At 41.4% G+C, this 11,896-nt stretch overlaps 1 protein-coding gene across 1 annotated transcript in view; it reads left to right on the top strand.

The window, feature by feature from the left end:
* The window catches only part of LOC130198387 (collectin-12-like), a 44,464-nt gene that overhangs the window by 30,071 nt on the left and 2,497 nt on the right, over positions 1-11,896 (top strand). The window contains 17 exon segments of the mRNA XM_056421538.1: positions 245-832; positions 942-1,084; positions 1,206-1,315; positions 1,509-1,651; positions 4,086-4,127; positions 6,090-6,174; positions 6,454-6,529; positions 6,760-6,855; positions 6,978-7,124; positions 7,473-7,560; positions 7,798-7,987; positions 8,183-8,277; positions 9,369-9,457; positions 9,677-9,764; positions 9,976-10,030; positions 10,123-10,276; positions 11,190-11,302. Coding sequence (XP_056277513.1) covers positions 245-832; positions 942-1,084; positions 1,206-1,315; positions 1,509-1,651; positions 4,086-4,127; positions 6,090-6,174; positions 6,454-6,529; positions 6,760-6,855; positions 6,978-7,124; positions 7,473-7,560; positions 7,798-7,987; positions 8,183-8,277; positions 9,369-9,457; positions 9,677-9,764; positions 9,976-10,030; positions 10,123-10,276; positions 11,190-11,302 — 2,302 coding nt within the window.

Below are 11,896 nucleotides of genomic sequence, written 5' to 3' on the forward strand. Positions count from 1 at the left end.
GTATCCTGGAAATAGTACAAAATGATGAGATGAACTCCTGTTTTAAAAACTATTATCACGTCATCTGGTAAATTGCTCCAAATGTTGGCTCAATGTTGAGCACTGAAAGGATTCAGATCTTATAGAAGGACTAAGTTTAGGATCACGCATATGTTTAGTCTCAAGTACACTGATACTATCTACAAAATACCAACTTTTTGAAACATGTAAAGACCTCAGTACATCTGCTGTTGTTGTGTTTCAGGTCCACCAGGTCCACGGGGCCTCAGGGGGGATAAGGGTCCACAGGGAACAGTGGGCCAGCCCGGACAAAAGGGAGATAAGGGAGACAAAGGGATGCCAGGTTTGGTGGGAAATAGGGGACAGAAAGGTCCTGGTGGACCACCAGGTGTGATGGGTCCAAAGGGTCCTGTCGGGGCTCGGGGTCTTCCAGGGACTAAAGGATCGAGAGGGTCTGGAGGTCGACCTGGAAACTCTGGTGAAAAAGGTGACCTTGGGGCTATGGGGATTCCTGGTAGGGATGGACTCTCAGGGTTGCCAGGGCCACCAGGGCCACAGGGGCCCAGAGGAACAGCAGGACCGGCAGGACTCGATGGGCTTCGCGGGCCTGTTGGACCCATCGGCCCTCCTGGTCCTCCAGGTCTACCAGGGCTACCCGCGCCTGCATCTCCACTTTCAAAGCAGCCTCAGCCCACTCGGCCGGCTAAGATCCCTGAAACCCCCAAAGCACCCCAACCCCTCAAACCCCCTCAACCCCCCAAACCAGCAGATGAACCAGAAGGCACCGTGTCTCGGCAGATCCAGCCCTCTGTCGCCACTGCTCCAGTGCCTGGTGAGTTAAATCATTACATTAAGGTGGCCCATTCTGACATTTAAAAAAAGATCTGATTCCACATAATGTCTGATTTAATTTGTCATATTCTGTAAATAATTAACTCCAGGTTGCCCAGCTGAGTTCAGAAAGTTTGGAGACAGCTGCTATTACTTCTCTTCTGGTGCTCAGAGGCTCAACTTTGACGAGTCCAACCAGTTTTGTACCGTCATGTCATCTCTAATGCTCATTATCAACGACAATGAGGAACAGGTAAACCAGAAACCACCCGGATAGTGAAAGATATTCAGTGACTTTAAAGAATGAATCAAACCTAATTTTAAATCCGCAGACTGAATTTCCTCTGAAACATCTTTTTCTCTTCTATCCATAGCAATTTGTGAGAGATGCAATTGCAGGAAAAGGCTATTTCTGGCTGGGTCTTACTGACAAGGAGGAGGAAAATGTTTGGAAATGGGTGGATGGAACTGAACCTGTTTTCAAGTGGGTAAACCTTAAAAATTTGTTTCACAAATAATTATGAATTTTTATGAAGCAGATGGAATTAATGTGTTTGAGTGCTTTCTGACTTGATTTCTGGCTTCATCCAAAACAACGGGCCTCTATGAATGTAACTAACAAAACCCTTTTGTGATGCTTCAGCTTTAATACATATGATTCATGTTGTTGCTCTTAGGAAGTGGAAGCCTGGCCAGCCTGATAACTGGACCCACGGCCACGAGGAAGGAGAGGACTGTGCTGGCCTCATCCACAATGCCTACTGGAACGATTTCTACTGCACTGACCGCATCGGTTTCATCTGTGAACGTGCCTCTGACCGTCAGTCCCGTCTATATATGAGACCTTATTGACGAATCCTCTTTCTGTGTATTTGAGCGTGAATATATTTTAAAGTATGTGTTAATTTGCGCCATGACTTTCTGAATATATCCTGAAACCAGCTGAGCTCTACAGCTCTTAGCGAATGTTACTGAAACTGTAGTACTCCAAAGTACCCCCAGGCCAGGGGTACACAAACCCTCATTTGAGAAACACTGCATGAAAAGTGAGTGCTGGTATGTCTGACCACCAGGATGATGTAAATATTTGTCATATTGAATGGTCCTCATCAGAGAGTTTACTCAGTTGGCCTGGAAATGGAAATGATGAAACTTCCCATGCCCCTCGGCCTGAAGTTTGTCTGCATCATTCTATGCTGCAACATTTTTACCCGTGTGTACTTCGTCATTATAATGAGTTTGCGGATGACTGTATTTAGTTGTTGCTGTTGCTTGATCTGTTAATATATGAGCCTGTAAGCACGCCATAAAGATGTTAAAATGTACTTTATGTGTTCTCTTTACAGCGGAGGTTGCAGTTTTATAGCATCCATTGAAGACAGTGTGAGCTGTCTCTGGGAGAATGCTGGAGAGACTGAAGTTGAGCTTGAGGATAATGAAGGACACGAGGAGGAGCTCTAGATGACTAGAGGACTAGAGGACTCTGATAATCCCAGCTCAGTCAAGCAGCACTGAGACGTGGACTGGTCTTTGTCTTAAAGGCACTTTACAAGTATGCTGCAAAAGACACGCACAGACTCAGCTCATTCTTGTATTGATTTGGTATTCGTACTGAAGGAAACTTTGTTTTAGGCTCTACTAAGTCAGCCGGCATTGTATCTGTAAATACTATTTCACAAAAGATACATTGTTGGTTGGGATTGAATTTCAAATTCTTGTATTTCTTTGCTGCCTTCTCATTCTTTACTCTTTCAAACAATAGTTTTTTTAGAGGATTGTGTTCATAAAGTGCAACTATTTTTATACTGTCAAATACTTAGAAATACACAACTGTGTTTAGAAATAAGCTACCGGGAAAATGATGAGGAATCACTCACCACCAGCAAATGACTGCAAACTCTGATAATAAATACAAAATAATGAAATTAAATGTCACCTTTCTACATATATTGTTTTGAGAATAGATGCTCAGTGTGAGCAGTGCTGCTGTTTTATGAAGAACAGTGTTTTTTAGACATTAGACTACCAGTATGATTTACATTTGTTTGTTTTTGTAATATAGCCACCATATGCTGATTTAGTCATTATGCCAAATATGACAAATATGTACATGTTTATAATTTGCATAATCAGTTGTTATTGTTGTATGATCAACCTTTTTCAATTCATATAATGCTCAAGGCCCATTATGCCTGAATGAAATTACCAAGTTCCTATGGATCACAATAAAATTGTAAATAAACTGTGTGGAGTCAGTGGTGTGCTTCCTATGAAATATGGTAATCCATGCATTTGGATGATATGGCACAAAAAGCCATTTATTTGTATATATTTATAAAAGCTAAACAAGAAAAGCAACTCCTAAGTAATGTATCAATTATTATCAGACTCATCCGCATCTGCACACTTTTATTTCGTTGAATTATTTTTTACAATATATGTATTTCTGAACAAAACCAATGTGGAACAATCAGACATGGGGGAATAACATGGCAGAACAGTTTCCACATATATTACAACAATAGGTCCTCCGCTCTGACTAAGTCAGTGCTCGGGCCCTAATAATAATAACCATGCTGTTTATATATATATATATATATATATACAATTAAACAATTTTAATTCAATACATGTAATTAAATTAAAATACACCGACATAAAAAACAGGAACTATTTCACGTCTGTCGTCATTCCGTGAAATGAGGACGCTATAAATAAAACATGTTTTGTTGCCCTAAGGAGTCTGTTTTTTCTTTGGATGTTGTATTGGTTCTGCCTGATCAGAACGGGTTTCTCTGGCTTCAGGGCTTTGTCGTTCTTCTTCACATCCATCATAACATCCTGGTCGTTGTTTAAAGCCTTGGTGCTTTTGGGGGGGGGAGAAGATTTCGTGGTCAACGCATTGAGCTAACGTCACATGATCCCCATCACCTGACGATGACACGTTTGTTTTAAGGCAATTTCTACCTTATGGTAAATTCTCCAACGTATATACAGTCAGTCAAACAGCCGTGCGGGTATTTTATCAATTAAACTTGGTGACAGCGGTTAATTCAACACGCGACTGTCCCACACATTACCCAGAATGCCTCGCTTGTTGCCGTCTGGCAAAGGAGTGACTGTGTAGAAAAAACCCAGCCAGCTGCATTTGACGTTCGTGAAGTCGTCGTTACTATGCACGTTTATCGTCTGAAATAACATTAGAAGGGGACGAAATTAACAGGGGAAGGTGAAATCTGTTGTCAACGCGCCAGCGATGCCTCTGTTCGCGACGAACCCATTTGACCAAGATGTTGGTGAGTGTAACTGGAGGCTGTTTCCAGCAGGCTAGCTCGAGTAGCTTCGATAATACAGCTTTGTATGTGATCTTTAGATGCCTGTCATTTTGATAACACCAACGGGAGCTTTAGCAATAAAGCTATACGGCTGTGTTGCAGTACACGTTGCAGGCTACACTCACTGACACGCTGTGGTCCACGTTTATTAACGTCTGTTTTGTTTGTTGTGATTTGCTCTGTTAGCCGAGGAGCTAGTCGGCTAACAGAGGAGATTAAACTGTTAGCCGGCAGCAAATCACATGATGTAAACGTGTATTTAAAGAGTTACATTTTAAATAAATGTCTTTGTTTGGTTTTAAATTATATTATTTATAAAGTTGAGATTTAAAAATAGATTTGTTCAGGTTAAATTGTTAATCCACATGGGACAGCGATGTTGTCATCCGGGTGATTGAAGAAACGTCTCGCTAGTTGGCATGTTTACTTTAACGTCAGCGAGCCTTCTGCCTCCTCCTCCTCCTCCTCCTCTCACTGCATCCCATCGGGCGCTGGCTCCCCAGGACGATGAGCATCCCTCCGTTCCCTTTTCTCTCTCTTTGTTCTGTGTCGAGTGGTTCAACTCATCATTAGCATGTGACGGTACAGTCTGCAGGCGGTGGAAGAAGTGCACACAAACGCCCAACTAATTATGCAGTGGCAGATGAAGCGGGAGACAGTCCATGCACGACACTATGGCCCTCACAGCTACTAGTACATGCTAATTTGTTAACGCTTATGATGGGTATGTTTGGACTCTCGGCTGTCATTTCTTTGTCCCGTTTGTGTAAACATAAGCTGGTAATATCTGTACGTCTACTTGTATGCAGGGCTTGAGGATGTAAATAAAATCACCCTGTTATGATCTTTGTAATCCAATATTGCAGTAGTTATATAACAATGTTAACCCTCCTGTTACCTTTACATTTACTAACATATTTTACCCTCGGGGTCAATTTGACCCCAGCGATTAAAACCTCCAGAAAATTATTAGAATTAATATTGTTTCCCAAGTTTAAGTGTGAGGTACTTTATGTTTGTTTGTTGACTACCTAAATAGCCCTTTAAATATATAAAAAAAGTTGATATTTCTTATATGTGAAAAACAGCCTGGGGTCAAATTGACCCTAAAGGTAACAGGAGGGTTAATAACTTGTGAGTAGTCTTGCTGCAGCATTGTCAACGAGGTGAAGTGGAATAACAGCAACAGTATAAATGGTATAGCAACTATATATCTTCACATGTTATATAACACCATCTCGCCCACTACTACTTGTGACCATGTTTTCTGTTTGCCAGTGTATTTTTTTCAGTGTTTAACATGCGTGTACTTCATGATTTCAAAGTCAGCTTAATTGTTAATTCCTCGACATGTACCAAAGATACAGAGGAGTTGAAAAAAATGTTTCTCTCCAGTCCAACATATTAAGAGAATACAGATAAAAGCAGCTACACAGATAGGATGTATTGCTGGGTTACAATATGGTTCAGCTTCATCTGAGGTCTTACTTTCACCACTTGTATTAGTGAATTCTATGGAAACATGAGGTAACTTGCATGACAAGTCAAGTACACAATCATGTAATTTGGCAAGAGTAGATGATGACCAGAGGAGTGCAGTCGTGAGGAGCGCTCCCAAATGAACTAGATACTGCGGATAGTTTCAACACAACTGAGCTTCAGATGGGTGTTTACTGCAAGGCTGTTCCATTGTTAGGGCCTTCTGTTATGTTGTCTGTTTATCATTTCTATGATGAACAAAAAATTAAATTATTACACACACAGTTTGCTAATACAATTTGTGTTTGAAGAAGCTTTATTATTCGTCATACTATTAGGATCCTCAACTCTACTCTCTTCCTCTAACTAGAATAAATGATCAAAAGTGCGTTTGCATTCTTTAACTTTTCCATTTGTGTTGGTTGTTTTGCTTCTTTCCTGCAGAGAAAGCAACCAGTGAGCTGAACACAGCTGAGGACTGGGGCCTCATTCTGGACATTTGTGATAAAATAGGGCAGGCACGCACTGGGTAAGTCTTAATATTAAACCAGACACACAAACACATTTATCGGACGTGGCATGAAGTTTCCTTCAAGGTTTTTTCAATCGTGAAATAAATGTAACCCACGGTTGGAGATGGAGCTCAGGGGTCAGGTGCACATGAATACATTTAAGATTAATATCGATACCTTCATGTTCATAAACAAATATTCAGTTACTTATTCTATGAAACTCATCTGGATTGTTTTGTGGTCCTTACCAAGCAGTTACTCTCCACAACCTTTTGATTGCTACTCTTCTGTTGCAGGCCGAAAGAATGTCTCCGCTCTATAATGAGAAGAGTCAACCATAAGGATCCTCATGTGGCCATGCAGGCACTGACTGTAAGCAGATCGTTAACAAACAATGCTTGGTATAAGTGTCCAGTAATTGCTTGGTCCTGAGGGCATCATGTAGTCTTCTTGTCATCTATAATGAACCTTTCACTGAGATGTGAGATGGTGGAGAAACCGACTTCTGATAAGTTCTATTCTGATACGTGCTACATGTTTGTCACATGTTGCCATGGATTAAATAATAAGTCTGAAACTGTTTTCACCAAATGTCCTCACAGCTCCTTGGTGCTTGTGTCTCAAACTGTGGGAAGATATTCCACTTGGAGGTTTGCTCCAGAGAGTTTGCCAGTGAAGTCAGTAACGTCCTAAACAAGGTTTGTGATGTCATTTTTTTAATTTTCAGTGCGTTTCAGTCCACAATAATTCTGTTGACTTGAAATTGGGTAATGTCGCATCCATATCCCTTATTGTTGTGTGTTTGTACGGTTGTCCCCAGGGCCACCCCAAAGTGTGTGAGAAGCTGAAAGCCCTGATGGTCGAGTGGGCCGAGAACTTCCGCAACGATCCCCAACTCAGTCTGATCTCAGCAATGATCAAGAATCTACGGGAGCAGGGTGTTACTTTCCCAGCGGTGGGGTCCCAGGTAGGTGTGTTGAGTGAGACCTGAGCATGATACTCTGTGAAAAGTACATTTTTTTAATAGTTGCTTTATTTTCGGTGGACTAGTGGGGAGTCAGATCCTTAGCATTCAACTGCAACATCTTCATTTCGATTGCGTCCGAGGACTTTTGTTGTCGTACTCCTCTCTTGCTTTCCATATTTTATTGCCTAATTTTCTGGCAAATTGCCAGAAAAATTATCTAAAAAAACAAGGTTTTATATAATTGGAGAATTTGAGGTTGTTTTGCTTCAACATTGAGACCCACACGTGTCCTTTTATTCTTCTAGTTGTTGATTCACATGAGCATGTGATTATCATTTTGTTTCGCAGGCTGCCGAGCAAGCAAAGGCCAGCCCCGCTTTAGTGGCAAAGGATCCCTCCACCCCAAACAAAAAAGAAGATGACGATTTGGCCAAAGGTAAGGAGACGTCAGCACACTGAAATACTTATTGAGGCTTTTCAGCCTTGTTCTGGGCACCGGAAAAAAGTTTTGCAATACTCGGACGTCATTGGAAAATGTATTTGAAGAGGTGTTATCCTTAAATATTTGCACTCTTAACACCTTTTTTTATTGATAACTTGTGTTGCATGAATTACATTTTCCTTAATTTGGGGCAAACGCATGATTGCACATGTGCCTCTCTTTTCTGTGCAGCCATTGAGCTGTCGTTGAAGGAGCAGCATCCGCAAACCTCCCTGTCGAGCCTTTACCCCAACACCTCCGGCCTGCTCTCCTTGCACAAGTCCGACGGCAGGAAAGTCCGCGCCATCTACGACTTTGAGGCCGCTGAGGACAACGAGCTCACCTTCAAGTCGGGAGAAATCATCACCATCCTGGACGATAGGTGAATCTTTACACACACACAAATGTGGGGAAAAGCAACAAGCAGGGATTTGTCACATGACTGAGAGGATTGAGGTCGAGGTGGTGTTTAAAAGAATCCTGCAACTGCAAACTAAGCCAATGAGATCTAAATGCAGCACTGAGAAGACGGCACTTTGATTTATTTATGTGGGTTTATGGTCTTTTTTTATTTCAGTGACTCCAACTGGTGGAAAGGGGAAACGTACCAGGGAGTGGGGTTGTTCCCCTCCAACTTTGTCACAGCTGACCTCACTGCTGAGCCTGAGATGAGTGAGTACATGTTTAATACAACATTTAGTCCATTAGCAATATTGCTTTATTGATCATAGAAAGGGAAATGCTCTATCACTTGCACACAGCTGGTTATGCAAAGAACACATTTCAATCAAGACATCGGTCATCAATAGAGAGTGATCAGTGGGTTATCATATGCAGTAAATGGCAGCAATGCCTTCTGGGAAGGCAGGGGAGGAATTCTCTAATAGCGGTTTGGATACAATTCCTCTTAGAGAGAGCTTCATGAACAGTTCCCATTTCTTTATACTGCTTTCGACCCATTTTCTGTGTCTGCTATATTTATAAAGAATCTTTTTTTATTTCATTCATATGCTACATCTGTATTTCACAGTGTGCCTCATGCTTTTTTTATTTTACCATCCATCTAACATCCCCTTCACTGCTGACTGAATTTATTGTATTGTGTGTGTGACCACAAAACTATTCATCCACTGAAGTTCATTTCTCCAAGCAATATTTTACTTAATTTTACACTTTATTTATTTATTGTTAATGTGGTGTCCTGTCAGATGTGGTTATCCCACAAGACAAATTAGCTCCTTATTTTGGTTCTTAAACTAATCGCTTCAAAAAAAAATGTTTTAACGGATTTTTAGTACAATTTAAATGAAGGTCTGTCAAGGTGTTGTATTGTTGCTTTTTTATTAATATATGAATTGTCAAAACCCCACAGAAAGGGGGGAGGTCTTCTAGTTTAAATTATGTTTTCATCAGCTTTGCTTTCTCACAGTCTGGTGGGAGTTCGTCGTGCTGCTTAAATGCTCCTTAAAAATGTTGTTATTGCTTTGCCACATTTTTGCCACATGCTTCTGCAAGTGTGTCATCCCTCAAAACCCTCATACTGCACATGTGCGTTCTGCCAATTCTGGCTTTCTTTCCTCCGTTCATGTAAAACACCTCAATAATCAAACATCATGAGGACATCTTATGAGCGTTATTGGGTTGTGTGTTCTAACAAACAAACAAACAAGAATATTACAAGTGTTTATCAATAGCTTGTATCAGATTGTAACATTTGAACCAGTCAGCGTTATTTTGCTTTGTTGCCATTTTGAAATCTACAGTGAAGACGGAGAAGAAGACGGTACAGTTCAGTGAGGACATCCAGGTGGAGACCATAGAGCCCCAACAAGAGCCGGTATTTATAGAAGAAGTAAGTGTATGTCTGCCTCATTGCGATCTGAATCTTCCATCATAAAAATAAAGAGTTTTGTTTAAAAATTGGATCTGACAAAAATCACAGACGAACAAACTAGTTTCTCTGTTTTACAAACATTAAATGTTAAATTTTTTTATTCTGTAACTGGGTAGAAAGATTCACTCCTCACATGTATCGGCGAAGTGTCCTCACATGATGATTGAACTCCTTCAGGACAAAATGGACCAGCTACTGCAGATGATCCAGAGTGCAGATCCCACGGACAACCAGGCGGACAGCAGTGAGCTGCTCCAGCTGGAAGGTAATCTGAACTCTGGGTTCACGATAAAGTGACTGACATTAACCTTGATCTCACTCAGTGTGCAGAAGCCAATCCAAAACTTTGTTTAAAAAAAAGTTGATTATAGATAGATAGATATACTTTATTCATCCAAACTTGGTTGTAGCAGCAGCAAACAAGGTTATAGAGTATTGTTGACGACATTGATAACTATGTGTTGTATTTAAACCAGGTGCCTGCAATCAGATGGGGCCCCTCATTGACCAGAAGTTGGAGGATATAGACAGGTGCGTTACGCATTCCAACCTACATAATTCAAGCTGACCTGTAAATATGTAGTGAAGAACATCCACATGTAATGTTCCGTTTGTTTCAACAGGAAGCACTCTGAGCTGTCGGACCTGAACGTGAAGGTGATGGAAGCTCTGTCTCTGTACGCCAAGCTGATGAATGAAGATCCCGTCTACGCCATGTATGCCAAGCTCCAGAGCCAGCAGTACTACATGCAGCAGCCTGCCAACGCAGCACAGCAGGTACAGCGACTTCTGGGAATAAGAGGAAAAACCGTCTGAATGCCAAAAGAGTGAAGGGTTTTGAGTGCGAGCAAACATCTGGATGTGCACAATATCCTAAGTCTTAAAGGGGCAGTTACACATATGTTCCTTGTACTGATTAAGCTGCTTCTATTGGAGCAAAAAGGTAAACACGTTTCATCAGGAGGTATCAAACCTCATAAATCATACCAGAACTATCTGGATGGAATCCAGTTGTACTCCAGATGAGAAGAAAATGAAGGTTCGTTTAGTTTCAAGTGCGCTGTTTAAATATAACGGTATACATACTGTATAAATGTGCATCCGAACATGAGGAGAAATCAGGTGCTGGTCGCCGTAGAGCGACTAATGGCTTTTTCTTCATTTGAGAACGGTACAGCCCTGCTACTCGATAAAAAGAACAAATAATAAGAGGCATATTAGTGAGATAACCTTGGCTGCCTACCTGATATTTTACCGTGATACTTACGGGATGGGAATTGATCCGATTATAAGATTTTGCTGCTTGATTTGTCAACACAGCAGTTCTATTTTCTCTGAACACTGTCGGACGTCTTTGTGACATTACGCACAAAATCGCTGTGTCTAATAACATTTGAACATATTAAAACAAATGACAATAATTTAAAAGACGATTGAAATTTAATTGTTGAAATGATTCCATACGTTGAAGCGTTTCTTCTGCTCTGCTTTGACTCCTTATAACAAGTTTCTTGCAACGTAGACGCAAGTATGACGCGAGCTGCAACGGTCCGGCAGACTTGTGACATGACGTCATTCATCTCAAAAGCATACGCGTCTGATCGATTGGACAACTTGGAAACCAGCACTTAACTTGAACTGGTTTTGGATTCCCATCCCTAATTGCTCTCCTCCATGGCTTTGGCGTCAGGTCTATCCGGGTCCGCCTCCAGCAGGTCCGTACGCCATGAGCGGCGCCGTGGCGCAGGGCTACATGGAGCAGCTTCCAGCTGGAACCCCCATACCTGGTCAGCCAGCTCCCAGGTGAGTTCCTCAAACCCCAGCAGCTTCTTATTATGGTTCATTATGCACATTACGCGTTAGTGGCATTAACATCCCCCCTTCTCCAGAGAAGCGTTTCCATTTGTTTGCTTTCTCTCTCAATCATGGACCATTTAAGGAAGAAAATAAATGGTAGCTTATTTAAAATGGCAACATAATACCACTCATCTAGAGTATTATTAATTTTCACTGTGACCGGAGTCTTGTTCCGCAAATGCAAACCAAGCTCGGAGACGGCCTTTCCTTCTTCATGGCACCTGTTGCTTCCATGTTTTCTAAACTCCTCCTGCGTTCTCTTGGTCATGCAATCTAAAAGCGTCTTCCATGTTTACCTGTTGATGTGGTAGGTTCAGTGTTGTCTAAATACTAACTCCTAATTTCTTACTAAACCAACAAAGAGTGTCATACTCGACACTCTTCGCTTCTCTTACAGAAACACTGTTTATGATGTCCACGCACTATTTATGAGTTATGTAACAGGACCAACAATGACTGTTTACATGCACACTAATATTTGTATCAAAAGTCAAGGTTGCTGTGACCTCCCATTCGTCACATTCATGCGTAAAATCTTGA

Source organism: Pseudoliparis swirei, chromosome 8 (assembly GCF_029220125.1).
Source record: "Pseudoliparis swirei isolate HS2019 ecotype Mariana Trench chromosome 8, NWPU_hadal_v1, whole genome shotgun sequence".
Taxonomy (NCBI): domain Eukaryota; kingdom Metazoa; phylum Chordata; class Actinopteri; order Perciformes; family Liparidae; genus Pseudoliparis; species Pseudoliparis swirei.